This window comes from Cardiocondyla obscurior, linkage group LG11, assembly GCF_019399895.1.
Source record: "Cardiocondyla obscurior isolate alpha-2009 linkage group LG11, Cobs3.1, whole genome shotgun sequence".
Taxonomy (NCBI): domain Eukaryota; kingdom Metazoa; phylum Arthropoda; class Insecta; order Hymenoptera; family Formicidae; genus Cardiocondyla; species Cardiocondyla obscurior.
The window spans coordinates 6,796,880-6,812,646 of NC_091874.1; the positions used below are offsets into that span (position 1 = coordinate 6,796,880).

The window sequence follows — 15,767 nt, forward strand, 5'->3', positions numbered from 1 at the left end:
TTAACTCGCGCATTATCAATTTCAATCCAACTATTAGATTCTCTACAAATACTTTTATAATTTCCTTCTTCAATACTTGAACCATAATAAAATATAGCATTCATAACTTTATATGAATTTTCAGCTATTAATACTGTAGCCGTTGGAATATAAGATATGTTACAACTACGTATTGCTTTTACAACTTTATCGTCTTCTGACGAAAATATTGCAAAATGAATAATAATTATATCTTTTGTCAACGTTAAATCTTTTTTAAACAGTACATTATTTCCTGTACAATTATCACAAAACCCGTTATCAGTTTGATACCAATGAGAGTATATAACATTTAATAAATCTTGTAAATCATAGCTCTTTTTATTAAAATTAATAATAGATATTAAAATAAATAAATTATTGGAACAAATTGTTTTTGTATATTGACACTGAAACGACCGTAATTCGTGGCCGCGAATGTCGTGCAAGCCGGAGTGCCCGGACGTGCTCGCCGGGCGGACAAGATTCGCGAGAGAATAGATAGGTCCGAAAATGCACGAGACGTGTGTAACAATTAATTGAGGATTTATTCAATTAATAAAACAATTTACAATAAACCAACTGTGACGAACGCGTGGTTGAGACGTCGCCGGACAAAACACGAATATAATAGAACGCTTACGATAACGCGGTAATTGGCGCGTGTATACGCCGGATCGGTACGGCGGTAATCGATACGCGGATCTATGACGGGCGGGCCGTTACAAGTTTTCGGCATCCGCCTAGACTACGCCCTAACGGATCGCGGGGCTAGCGGCGCGAATATTCCCCAGTGTCGCGGGCCTGGGCGGGGCCTGATCGATGCACGCGGCGCGGGACGCGGTGATCGAACTAACTCGTATGTCGCGACGCGAATGCGGTTTTTGGATATCGTGGAGGATGGAGCACCTGTTCGGTGTTGCAGTAGCCGAGAGTATTCGGCCGAGGCGAAGAGCTCTTCACCCCGGGTTTGTGCAACGGTGCGAAGGGATATTTCGCCTTGGCAAACCGACTGTAGATCCGGGATCGAGATCGCTCGAAGGAGGCGAAGTGCGCTTCACCCCACGAGCCGGTCTTACGAGTCTAGAATTGCGTTCGACTGTTAGGAAGATTCCTATGCGGTGCAAGCGTCAGGAGTGCCTGACCGAGGCGGAGTTCGCTCCACCCCGTTGTTCTGCTTGCTCCAGGAGTCGGTCGGTCCGCATGTTCGCTGTGAGGCGAACGGAACGAGAACGGTGCGCGACTTTTCCGAGTTCGCCTTTTTATCTGAAAAAGGCGACGTCCAGGGGTATCCTGGTACGTGGCGCCGGCCGCGGTATTCCGCGGTACCGTGCGCGTCGCGCTCGTTCGGATGAGTTCGGGGCCGCTCGTGTAAGTCCGTTCCGCGGGACTTTGCGCGTTACTCGGTACTTGTTACAATTCACATATATCGCACCGATGATCGGTTTCTTCGGGAGCCCCCGCGCTCCCTTTCCTGTCCGAGAGGATGGTCGTCTCGGTAGTTCTTCTCCGGGAACGATGCTTATTCCGGGGGCATCGTTACAACACGTAACACACCGAGTAGTAGATGTTACTTCATGCTCTACTGATTCTCTTATACACTCGTACCTTGTACACAAAGTTGTTAAAAACTTGATTCCATCTAATTTTATATTCATCGAAAACGGTTCTCCTAAATCTTGTTGAACATCATATGTATTTAAATTACTCATTTCATATTCATACCGATGCATTAACATACATAGAATATTTGATTTATCACAATTAAGCAGTTGCTTTCTAATAGGACTTAAATGAAATAGACATTGTATAACCGTATTAGCATAACATACAACATTTTCTGTATTTTCAAAATCACGTAAAACCCAAGTAGTATTTATTTGTAACGTTTGATTTTGCTGACCATTTTCTTGAACTGCTTCAACTAGTTTAGATTGTATCCATAGAATATCTTTCACTTTGATACGATGTTTTTTTTACATAGTAATTATTTCTGCCTCTGGTTTGTACTTATATTTTAGTCGATTGTATTCGTCAGTAGCTTTTTCGTCAGCTGTCACTTTGGAAGGATCAAAGTTAATCAAATGCAATCCTTCCACAGTTGTTACTCGAGACAATGCAACGTAAGATTGACCACAATTAAATATAGAATTGCCTATATCAATAACAGCAGTCTGTAAACTCAATCCTTGACATTTATGAATAATTATTCCATAACTCAGACACAGTGAAAATTGTTTTCTGACAATAAATGCTTTATCCACTACTTCAAATTTGACGGTCACTCTCTCAATAAAATATTCTAATCCTGAGGGTAAAAGAAGTTTGATTTTTTCAATACAATCGGTAGATACTTCTCGTACAACTGAAATTACTGTGGCTATTGTATTATTTATTAAACCCAAAGAAGCATCGATATTACGTCTTATCATAACTTTTGCTCCAATTTTAATTACAATTTCTTTTAAAAGTCCAGCAGTTTTTGAATTATCATCGTCATTATTCTATAATACGTTTAATACTTTTTTTTTAATATGAAGTACAGTCAATTGCATCTTCAGCAATTAGTAATATCTCTTTCGATTCAATGCGATTTAACATAGCTGTATTAAGAGCGTCACACATCTGACGAGTAGGTAATAGACAAACAGTATTCAATGAACGACTATTAATAAAATCACATTTTTTTTTTAATCTAGATTCAATAGAATCATCTTTAAAAATTATTTTTCTATTTACAAGTACAGCACGATCAGTCGTTGTTAATGTACCAATACGAATTCTCCACAACAATTGCGTATATGTATCGTCTTCTTGCTGACGCACATTAATTGTCAATTTATCGTAACGAAATAACGTAGTCCACAAATTAACAGGAGTTATAAAACCAACGCATTTGTTAATTTTATCATTTAATATTTGCATAAAAACGCAATCTTCACGTACAGGAGGCAATTGAAGTAAATCACCAAATAAAAGAATGTGTTTTTGACCGAACCAACCATCTTAAACATCATTTGTATTAAATATTTCAGTCAGTCGAAGATGTACATACATTAGAATCAAATTGGAGATCATTGACACTTCATCAATAACAAAGAGAAAACATCTTTCAGCTCAGTTCGTAAAATTTTTAAGACATGATTAGACAATGGTTTATACTTTGAAGACTGACCTTGTTCAACAGGTAACTGAAGTAATCTGTGAATTGTTAAACCATTAATATTAAACGCTGCAATATCAGTAGGTGCCGCTACAGCGGTATTTTTGTTTAGATTTTGTTTTATCCAACATCTAATTGTTTTAGTTAAGAAACTTTTTCCAGTTCCACCTTCACCGTGATCGTTAACTTTACATAAAGTATTGCATGACCACGATATTTTTGCTCGAGATTCTATTAAAGGTAACGTATTAACAATTTGTCTTCTCGTATTTAACTTTAAAGATTCCGTTACATTAACTTTGGATGAATTAATATCATGATAGATCGAATTGTTACGTCAGGTATGGAATTAATTAAGAAGCTTCAGAGCAGATAAAAAGGAAGATAAGATTTTAGGGAATAACACTACAACCGATTCTTGCGTGACACTTGCGTTGAAGTGCCACGCGTTAAACGCGATAGGAATGGGTTTAAGTTTAATTTGAGTTCAAGTTAGCGCGTAATTTTGGTTCTTTTTAGGGAAAGAAATTAAATTCTTATTCCCTGCGATAGAACCGGAGGTGACTTTTCGCAATATTAAGGAATTTAAGGGTTAATCAACCTGAGATTTATTTAATGATATAAAAAAGACATTTAATATCTTTGTTCATTCGACTATGAATTTCAGCGCGGTTAAATTATATTATAATTCTCGCGCCTAGTATGTGCTCCAGCGTCGCGATATTTCGAGTTTACCGTCGCGTATTTGTTGATTTTGGCGATATCCTTGAATCGCCGATGGTTCAAAGCGTTTCGTTTTCGGCAGAAGTCAGTCTAATCCAGTTCAAACTGAATATTTCGCTGACTTCGCTTTGTTTTCGTCGCCGGGTTCCGACTATCCTAGGCTCCGTACCGCGAAAAGACGACTAGTTTCGCTCGAACTCCGCACCTGTGCGTCTCGCCTTTGTATATCGGCTCGCTCTCGCGCGACGATTTTCGATTAGTTTCCTTATATTTTTTTTTCTCTTGCGCTCTCAATCGCAACTCGGTGATTTCACTTTCCGTGAATTCATTATTTCGGCGCCAATCCATTTACTAATTATCGCTACCACTGGAGTGCAGGGATTCGCGCTCGCGGCAATCACCGGCTCGCGCTCTCAAGATCTGCGTCGTCCGCGGCAAAATCTCCGACGATCGGGTAGATCATTCATCTGCTCTCAAGATTTCCGACGGATCAGCCGGGTCAGGAAGATTTCCGCTCGTTTACTGATATCCTTGCCTTCACCGGCGCGATTGTATTTTCTTTGTGTTTTTTTTTTTTGTAAATACATTGAGTTCACTTTTCTGTCATTTTAATTATTCTGGTTTTTTCAATTCCCGCGATCGGCTCTCCCTCTCATTCCCGCTCAATCGACTCACGCGTCGAGCTCATTGCTGAGCAAGTCTATTCTTAAGCTAACGCGATTGCGCAAGATCACGTACAATCTTTAATGTCTATTACAATAAAGGTATAAAGAATTTATATATGTATTTGCAGGATTTAATAGAAAAAATAATGATTTTATTAATTTAAATAAAGTAAATCATAACTTGAAACAAGGCGACACGTTTATATACAGGTTGTCCCGCGAAATGCTGAAAATCTCTCGGGTATAGGTAGATATTAGGAATATATTTAGAAAATTTTAGCACCATTTTGTCGAATTTGCGATTGTAACATTTCTACAAATTTTTATAACCGAGCGAATAAAAGCGCACTCTTAGAAGCGGTCCACGTTTAATATCACTGACTCTGCCCCAGTTTTTTCGCCGCTTAGCGATTGGCCGATCCCCCCTTCGGCGGACCGATCAAAGATAAGAGACGGCGACTAGCCTGCATAAGTTGCGTGGTGTGCGTCAAATGTATAGTGACATCGAAGCGCGTACGTACGTGTGCTGTAGAGCGCCGAGGACGCGGGGAAAGTAGCGAGTATAGAAAAACGTACGATAAAGAGATTACCGTATTTAAAAATTATTTTTTAATTTTAATTATTGTGCTATCCTTTCCGCACCACCTATCGAGGTAGATAGCTTAGCGGCGCGTTTTTTTTTACGTGGTATCCCCAGTAGGCCTAATCCACATTAAAAATTTAACGCAATAATTGTTTGAAGTGCCGCCCTTGTGCTTGTAGGCACAGTTCGGCTTTTCGAACAATTTGTTGCGTTGCATGATGTGCCATGTCGGGAGTCACTGTGTTGAAGGCCGTAATGATTTCATTGCAAACCTCCTCGACAGTGTCCTCCCGCACGTGTTCGACACGCGCTTTAATGTATCTCTAGACAAAATAGTCTAAGACTGTTGGGATATTGGTTGGTTAATAAATAGAAGTACACAAAAATAGAAAATAGAATGTAAATGTATTTAATGTAATGCGTATTGTAGCACGGCATAAGGCAGACTGATCATCGGAGGAGAAGTTTATACCATGGGGACCGCGTCCGCGTTATCTTATTCGCATGGCTCAGTTTACATCTGGCTTTGTGACGTATCGCTACTTGATATAGAATAAACCTTTAATTATATAAAGAAACTATTCTTTTTTATAACAAAAACATTCATGTCTGGGGATCGCGGTGGCCAAGTAATTGGCCCACCTCTGTCCATTCAACGATCGGGAAACATATTGTTTAATACAGTTCGCGCGCATTGAGCAAAATAGGCAGGAGCACCGTCTTGTTGAAAGATTAGAGTTGCCTGTACTTGCAGAGGAAGCTCCTCTAAAAATACGGGTAACTCCTCTTCCAAAAATCGGGCATACTTCCGCCCATTCAACCGCAGGGGCAAAAAATACGGTCCGATCTAAAAATAAACAATATAAATAATAATTTTGTTATTGAGTTTTTATAAAATTTTATAAAATTACTAACCATTTTATTTCCTATTATGTCTGCCCAAATGTTTAATTTCCAACGGAACTGAAACGAACATTGTCGAACAGCTCGTGGATTTTCATTTGACCATAATAGGAAATTCCGCGAGTTAAATACGCCGTTAGGCGTAAATATCGCTTCATCTGTCCACAGAATCCGTTCTGGAAAGGCTTCGTTTCGACGACACTGTGCCAAGAAGCCTACAAATGTTTTATTAATTATTATTAAGTAAACACGTCGTATTTAAACGGAGTAAATGAATAAATAAATAAATATACCTTCACAAAAAATTGCCCGGTGCATCTCGTCGCCCGGCAAAACGTGTTGCACTTGTGTGTAATGGTATGGGTGCAAGTTATTTTCTTTTAGAATTCTGTGTACTAATGTCTTAGATAATCCTAATCTTTGGGCTACGCGGCGCACGCTATTTGAAGGATTTTCTTCAAACTTGCGTAACACATTTTCTTCGTCGTTTAGACGCCTTTGAACGTGACACTCGTAATTTGGCTGCCGCTCTCCTCCTACGTAGACCGTTTCTCGTGCTTGTCGTACGCGCCATAAAATTGTGTTTACGGAAGTACGTCCACGATTTGGATGCCTATTGATGTATAGGCGCCTTGCTTCCAATGTTACCTCGTCGGCCATACTGTAGCAAATGATCATATTTGTATAATCATTAGCTGTGTAATTCATTGTTCACGGGACGGGGAGAGGGGCGGGGTATAACGGGCGGAATTCTCGGACAGACGGAAACGACAGCACAAAATAATCTGTACGCGAACGAAACAATAAGTAGTATTCAGTCCGTTTATTGCGCTCAACGGAATATAACAAATATGAAAAATAACAAATAAAATAAAAAAAAAGAACAAAAGAAAATTGAAATCATAAGAGCGCTTGATCTTCGCTCGATCGCCTAGATCGGACTTTCGACTTAGAACAAATATTAAATTGCAAACTAGTATCTTACTTAGATCTCGTTTTTCCGTAATTCTCACGTCGGCCCTGACTGTTGTGGTGCCGGCCACGCGCCTCTCGTGCACGCGGCGTGTTTTCGCGGGACACCGCGACACAAAAGAATTTACGCGTACGGTCGCCCGTTGTTAACGAGATCGCGAGATTTCTTTCCCGGCCTCGGCCGCTGCCGAGGGCTCTTCGTGCGGACGCGACTCACGAAAGCCTCACGAACAATAAAATTAATCAACGCAAGCAAACCACGTTCACGCCGAATGGCATTTTTAACTCGCAGAATCGTTTACTTTGGGCAGACAAAAATCCGCATGCCATTCGTCAGGGATCGTTCCAATATCGGTGGAATATAAACGTATAGGCGGGAGTTATCGGAAATTAAATGGTAAGTTGAAAATAGAAAGAATTATTTTGTTATTTTGTAACTGAAATATTTTCTTTCATTATTTCCAAATCGGTCCATATTTTTTTTCACAATAATTAACGGGAATCGTATACAAAAATTTTATTCAAAATAAATTATTTGCACTTCTCGACAATGTGCCGCTTCAAGTAAGAAGGGATATGATCTATCAGCATTACGGAGCACCGGCTCATTCAAGTGCTATAGTGCGGGAAGAATTAAACGAGCGATTTCCTGAAAAATGAGTAGGTCGCGGTGGTCCAATTGCCTGGCCGCCGCGATCACCTGATTTAACCGTCCTTGATTATTTTTTATGGGGATAAAAAAAAAAGTTGGTCGAGCCACGGCGAAATGGCACAGTTAATGAAGTTCGAGAAGCTATTGTTGCGGTTTTTGCGACCATTTCGCCGGACATGATGCAGCGTGCAACAAGAGATATTTATCAAAGAGCCGATATGTGCGTACGACAGGGGGGGGGGAAAACATTTTGAGCAAATGTTAAATTAAATTTTTAAGAGTAAACTAGGCCTCCCGGAGATACCATTATAAAAAAAACGCGCTATGCCATCTACTACAAGGTAGTGCGGAAATGATGGCAAGATGTACTAAAAATAAATAAAAAGTAAAAAAAATTTGTTCGTAATTTTGTTCAATTTAATCGCGAGCGCGATCGTTATATCTTTTACTTACAAACGTTTCTCGCTTGCCTTCATTTCTTCTCGCTTGCATTCTTTTCTTCCCGTTTGCTGTGTGCCGCTCGCTTATCATTCCTCGGTGACTCCACCCATTTTTTCGCGCGCTTACTTTCACCTCGCAACTTCCTTGTCGCTCTAACGCCCAAACATTTAAATTTTTTTCTCAAAAACGGTTCATAATTTTACAAAATTGAATTTAACTTTTCGTCTCCAATTCAAATTTCCTACCCGTATATTTTGGGAGTGACATCTTGTTTGGGACACCCTGTATATATAATATGTGTATGTATGTATATGTTGAAGTGTATATTTACAAAAATGTTAAATTTCTATTCCAATAACTTAACTACTCCAAGTCTACTTCAATTATCTCAGTAACTCGGGCCGTGGATCGCAGAAAGACCCGATCAATTAGTCTGATCAGGGCGAGGAAAGGGAGTTCCACACCAGGATAAAATATAAGGAAATTCTCATCAGGAGACGCCCCGCTGGCCTGTCTCCTGATCTCTTCGGGATGGAAATGGTCAGGGCCTATGGTAAAGGCCCCTTCCGGGATAGGATCCGTCCACGGAGTGCAAGTTCTCCAGAGAAGTTCGAGGAGAGGATCAAAGATCGCTTTCGGTTCCTCCTGCTCCCCGAGGAACTCAACACTTGGAGCGGGGGAAGGGGAAGGTTTCGGGCGGTCAGGTTCCTGCCAAGAGACAGTATCGTCCACAGCAAAAGAACCGACCTCCTCGGGTTCCCCAGGAAGTGATGATGAGGAAGAGATCGGAGAGGAGCAGCTCCAGGAAGATGGTCGTCGGGATTTACGGAATTGTCCGGAGAATAAGAAGGAGAGGTAGGGTGGAACTGCTCCGAATCAGACTCTACTGGCGAATATGTTCTTGGCTGCGGTGGTGTTGGTAGGCAAGATAACTGAGCAACTGAATCTTCTGAGTCTTCGCCATTGTATGGCGAATTAGGAGGAGCAGTTGGAGGAGGCGACCACGGGCGTTCAGATCTTCTCCTGGGGGGATCAACCGTACCTTCCCTCGGCGCCGTCGCGAACAAGAATTGTACAAAAAAACTCCGTACGAGTTGTCGCAAACTCCTAATCTTCTTATTCTTGTGCGCCCGACTTTTCTTAATAATTCTCAAATTCGCAAATTCCACTAAAAAGTAATCAATTTAAAATTTGAATAAATAAATGAATCATAGAGAGAAAATGTTAAGCGCATCACGTCGCATTCTTTCTTTCGGATCTCTCCATCCGTCCTTCTAAAGATTCTTACGGTTTTTCTGATCGAACGGAGCCTCACTCAAGTTAAGGTTTTGATAGTCATCAATTATTGGCGGCTTATCGCAACCCCTTACAAAAGAAAGTCCGCTAACCGAGTCAAGTTACCGGAGAACCCAGAGAACCTTAAAGAGATTCCGAATCTGCGAGATGCGTATGGCACTCTGTCATTTCCCTTATTATCCATTTTAAAGTTATTTAAGATTTTAATTTAGTGGAATCGAGTCGAAGAGAAAAGAAAAATAAAGGAAAAATAAATAATGAGACTTACTACTTGTTGTTCTTCAAGTTTCCTTAGACGAGTCTTCGGCACTTCTTTTATTCTTCAGAATATCTTCTGGTTCACAAACAATTCTCACAATCTTCAATGTAACTGGTTTAAAACTCAGAGAGCTATGAGAGCGAGTCCCGCCGAAATACGCGGTTTTAAAACCTCGGAAAAGGGGAGAACTAGCGCTGGATTTTCATTTTTCAAAAATCAATATTCTTATTTGCCAGCAGTGCTCTTCCACTTTTTCTTTTTTACAATTATTGGTCACACGCATCTCATTCCTTCTCTGATTTTCTTAATCTCTAAATTTTCACCTTTAGTCTTCTAAATCTTGGTGAGAAGTTTTCAATATCTATTGGTTTGAGAAAAAATGTTTATATTAAGATCCGCCCACATGGCTTTGCCCCTTCCAACCTTCCAAAATATTATTAACAATTTGGAGAAAAATTGTTAAGAGACCTTTTTCGGCGGGTCATGTTTGTTTATAGTTTCCGACCGCGTATCGTATTCTAACAATTGCAGGACTTTCGCGCCTTTGTTTTGTTTATGTCTCGGATCCACGGTATAACTGCGATCTCAAGTGCTTTAGAAAATCTCCCTTTACTTATCGCCAGAAATTTGATATTGATTTGAAACATTCCGGGACCGTCTTGTTAGTTTAATGACCTTTGAAAAGTTCTCAGTTTAGTTTTCCGTCGGCATCTGTCACATGATTGTTGTAAGTTTCTTTTTTTTATTTAGGCATCCGGCGATAAGGATTTTTCGAGTATAACATTATTTCTTCTAGAAGCTTTGAAGTTCTCTCTCATCACCAAATAGTCACGGTTTACTTCTCCTTATCTAGTTTATTGATCACGTGTCGGGAAAAAGAAGATGTGGAGTCTGAGGACGTAACACGAATCAACGAAATAATTTTCGGACGAAGTTGTATGTTTAGAAATACCACAAAATGCACTTATTTTGTCATCAATTGTAGTACATTCTGCAGCAACAGACAAACATGTTTCAGATCTATTTTTCAGCTTTGCTAACATTTTATACATATTACGAATATAAGTATCTGTAATATTGAAACACCACCAAACAATTTGTTCTGCTTTCAATCGTTCTTCAATATAAAATTTACTACTATCTGTAAAACCTTTTTTGCGTAAAATACATTTCACATATGTCTCGAAAGAATTACGAATTCTTAAATAATTTGTAGATCTAAATTTTGCATATTTTTTATTAATACTTTTGACAGGATTATTCTTTTTCATTACAATTATCGATTTAGATATTTTTTTCTGGTAATATCGCTTATTATAAAGCCATTTACAATCAGAGGATATCGCTTTTTGTCTTTTTTGCTCACGCTCTGAATTGAGAAAATAGCGTATTCGTCTTTATAGACGTTTTTTCTCTCTATTTTTTTATAGCCAAGTTGTTTTTTTATGCGATAATTTTCTTTTTTACATTCATAATTCTCTCTCCGTTTAGCAAGCTTGTTTGATTAAGTAACTCTAGATTTATTGAAAATGATTCCAGCGTCTTTTCTGGCTCTCATTCGGGGTTTCTAAATCGCGATATTAATTTTTATGCAAAGACTGAAAGGAAAAAATTATTAATACGATTATGTTTAAGAAACAAGAAGAAAGTATAATGAATGAGCGTATTCACAACTTAGAGAATAACGAAAATTATTAATTCTATCAGTTAGCGCCTTTTTTTCCGTCAATACTTTTGTCCTCGCTTGTATGTGAGTATGCAAATATACGCTGAAATAAATGATCTGAGAAAATGGCGGCTATAGTCTATGCTATTGTGACACTGAATTTTATGCAAGGCTGGTCTTTGCCCAGCAACAATCGTCTAAAAGACGTGGCACCAGAAGGAGTCCGTTCGGACGGTATCGTCTCAGAAATAATTTGCAATACGGCCTTGCAGCACGCTTTCAATGCCGTATAGGCGAAAAGGTATAATACCACGGTGCCTCGGGTATTAGCAAACGCCGTGAAGGCGTAAATATCACGGCCCGTCGGGCACACCTCTATCCCCGCACCAAAGACCGCGAATATATATTAGTTATAACCTCGGTATATTATTTAACTAATCCTGCACAGCAATAACTATATTTTCTTAAATATCACAATCAAAAAAGCGCAATGAGGGATCCGCTCCGTCTGAAATTTGTGCCAAAAAACTGAACGTCGAAAGGCTCACACACAGAGCTTTATGTGTGTTTCTCGAACGCCGGAGAATTCATATCAGTCAAACCAGTGCCGGCTGACCGGGTGCTCGAAGCGCGTCTATTTTAAAAAGTCTTGTTCTTACAAAATTAATGTTGTAAGAATGTTTCATTGTTATGTGAGAGTTGCTAGATGTGATTTGATGCGCAGCTAAAGGCATACGACAATTAAAAATCTGAATGTATTTACTTCACAAGAATTGAGCTTATACCTTTTACCTTTTTCCAAATTTAAGACTCATCGTTACATATTGTCATTCCAGTATATTAATCTATAGAAACTTTGCTGTACGTAATTTTAATGATCTTATGCCTTCTTATGCAGCTCAAGAACTGATAGTCGCAGTTTTTGCGTATTATGTTTGAGATTTATATAAACATATAACAATTTTCCTGTGCTAACTTTAATCTTTATTTGCTTTTGATGTTTAACATGATTTATTCTGATTATTCTAATTTCTTCTTTCATCATAGTTTAAATTATTTTTAGGTTGCTCATGATTTTATTCTGTATATATATATTGTCAAGTTTATGAGCGTAATACTATTCCTTGAATCAACTGAAATTATACTGATTTATAATGACAAATTTTGAGGCTAGAATACAATTGCAAGAGACAAAATTTCGTCTAATACAGGACGCAGTGGAATTCGATGAAGAAGAAATTACACAAACAAGTCGTCATTCCATACAAACCAGGCTAACTGTTCTTGATCAAAATTGGTCAAAGTTCTCGGACGAACATGAAAATCTTTGTATGTCAGAATACTACTCAATACTTTCTCACTCATATGAAAACGAGATGTTACGAAAGATGCTAAGCGTTTTACATCCACGCGCGATCCCGACTGTTGGCAGAGCTTGATAAGATAGTCTTCAAAAATACTGTCGTCGTCTGCAACATCCGAAAAGGAAGAGTCCCATCTAATGTTGCCAAGAAGTACATTGCCAAGCATAGTAGTGCCGAAATTTGCGGGCGAGTACAAGGCTTGGAGAGCCTTCCGCAATTTATTTACATCATTGATAATTAATAATTCCGGTTTGTCCAACGCCGAACGGATGCATTACCTGAAGACTTACTTGACCAGAGAGGCTTCCACTCTGATAGGAAATCTGACTGCTACCTGGAAAAATTTTGAATTAGCTTGGAATCTTCTGAGTATCCGCTACGAGAACAAGCGTTTTTTTATTTCGGCCCAATTAGACCGCATTATAAATTTGAAGCCCCTTAAGACTAAGTTAGCGAGTGGATTAAAAGAACTTCTAACAACCTTACTTGAATCTCTGGGTGCTTTGCGAGTTTTGGACTGCGGAGTTCAGCATTGGGATCCTATCCTGTTACACCAAATTACACGATTGTTAGATCCCGAAACGCGGGAAAATTGGGAAGTGAGTCTCGGATCGTCTAAAGAGTATCCCACCATAAAGCAGTTCCAAGTATTTCTTGACGGCCGTACGCGAGCTCTTGAAAATTTAAATCCTAGCGTTAATTTGGGATCCAACAAAGAAAATCAGCGTCCATCTTCACAATCGAACCGTTGGAGCTTGACAAGAAACGTCGCACATTCAACAACACTCGATGCTACAACATACTCAATTAAATGTCCTCTGTGTGGAAAGGCTCATTTCTTACAGAAATGCGAGCGGTATCAAGAGATGAACTTCAAACAAAGAGAAGACGCTGGAATCATTTTCAATAAATCTAGAGTTACTTAATCAAACATTCTTTATGTGTGTTTTTCGAGCGCCGGAGAATTCATATCAGTCAAACCAGTGCCGGCTGACCGGGCGCTCGAAGCGCGTCTATTTAAAAAAGTCATGTTTTTACAACAAAGCTTATATTCTTTACTATTATCACAATCTTCTTTCTGTAAAGCAAATTTATTTTTTTTTTATTACGTTTACATCGTTTTCTCTGATTAACACTATTATTAACCGATTCTTGTGTATATTTACGTCGTTTTTCAGCACCTTTATTTTCTACATCTTCATGATTTTGACGGCGCTTTATAGCACTTCTTTTTAAATTTTGTACATAATGCACTTAATCATTACCAATTTTATTGCTTTCTTGTTGACATTGTTTACTTTTAACAATATTCTTCACTTTAGAAACATTACTTTCTGAATGTATAATTTTATTTTTTTTATTCAATTTCTGTGATTTATATTGACGTTTTATACGTTTACGAAATGCTTCAGTCTCATTTGCTCTTACTACCGCTAATGGTAACACTTTCTATGGTACACCACATTGTAAATCTTGTGGGAAATGCTCTATCACATTAGACTCGAAAATTTGTATTAAATGCGAACGCATTTTACTCCGATCGTACTTTACTTTTTTAAGGTTTTATATTAAATAATAACGACACAGCAAAAGCTATGGCAAAAACTTATCGCAAACTTATTGCAATTGTTACTCTTTGGCTGTTTCTGAACAAATGGAAATATAATGGAATTCTTTTTTTTTAAATCATATGTTGGAAACAATCTTGTCAACATTATCAAATAATTTTCATCTAAATTGTTTGTATACAGGGTGTCCGGTTTGTTTTGTCACTCCCGAAATTTTGGGATAGACAAGAATAATTTAAGACGAAAAGTCCTATACAATTATGCAAAATTCGTAACCGTTGATTTTATAAATATTATTATGTCTCGGCGAATGAACGCTAAGAAATCTATGGGCTGGGCGCGGCGATGGCATTGTTTCGTTTTCTGCAGAAAGTAGTTGAGTCGAATAATACTGATTAGCGAGCGGGTTCGGCGAATGAGCTCTAAGCAACTTAGGGGCCGGCCGCGGCTGCGGCAGCGACGGTGTTTTTAAAGATTTAATCTGAGTCAACTCAGAAAGAAACAATCACGTATTGAAGTTTTTGCGGCAAAGATGAAACGAATGCGCTCGCGATCATATGATACCGTGCCGACAAACAATTAAATGTTTCCGCGCTTCCGAAAGCACGATATTAACATTAACATATTATGCTGTCTTTAGGATTTCGGACATCAAATAAAACGTATTTTTAATATTAGGAAATTATTAATATTAAGATGTGCTAGCATTTCCTCACTACCTAGCGGTAGATAGCATAGTGCGTTTTTTTATCGTGGTATCCCCGGTAGGCCTAATCCACTGTCATTGTTTAATTTAAAAATGGTTCAAAGTGCCCTCCTCTTTGTTGCACGCAGAGTCGGGCTCTTCAAACAACGTCTTGCGTCGCTTGATGGACCATATGCGGCGTAATAGTAGCGAAGACCGCAACGATGGCCTCGCGTACCTCGTTTACAGTGCCCTTTCGCTGAGGCTCGACTAAGTTTTGTACGTGCCCCATAAAAAATAGTCTAGCGGAGTCAAATCTGGCGATCGTGGTGGCCAAATAATTGGACCACCACGACCGATCCACCTGTCGCGAAAGCGTGCGTCTAAAAGTCGGCGTACTCCTCGACTCCAATGAGCCGGTGTCCCGTCGTGCTGGTAAATCATGTTTCTCCTTGTTGTCAGCGGAATATTTTCAAGAAGAACAGGGAGCTTGGTGACCAAAAAATAATCATAAAATTCGCCGGTTAAACGAGGCGGAAGAAAATATGGACCAATCTAATACAAATAAAAGAAAATTTTTGTTACAGAGTATTTAATAAAATAATTGTTTTTTTCGTTTATACTTGCCACATGATTATTGATGAGTCCCGCCCATACATTTATGGACCATCGATATTGAAAAGCTCCCTGTCTAATAACATGAGGATTTTCATCCGACCAGTAAAGGAGGTTCCTTAAATTAATTACGCCGTTTGGCGTAAACGTCGACTCGTCAGTCCAGAAGATAGAGTCTGGAAAAGATGCGTCTC

At 39.0% G+C, this 15,767-nt stretch overlaps 1 protein-coding gene across 1 annotated transcript; it reads left to right on the top strand.

Moving 5' to 3' along the window:
• The first annotated feature begins 12,842 nt into the window (after positions 1 to 12,842).
• On the top strand, positions 12,843 to 13,631 carry LOC139106690 (uncharacterized). The gene has a single exon (XM_070663627.1). The coding sequence runs from the start codon at positions 12,843 to 12,845 to the stop codon at positions 13,629 to 13,631; it is 789 nt and encodes a 262-aa protein (XP_070519728.1).
• The last annotated feature ends 2,136 nt before the right edge of the window (positions 13,632 to 15,767 follow it).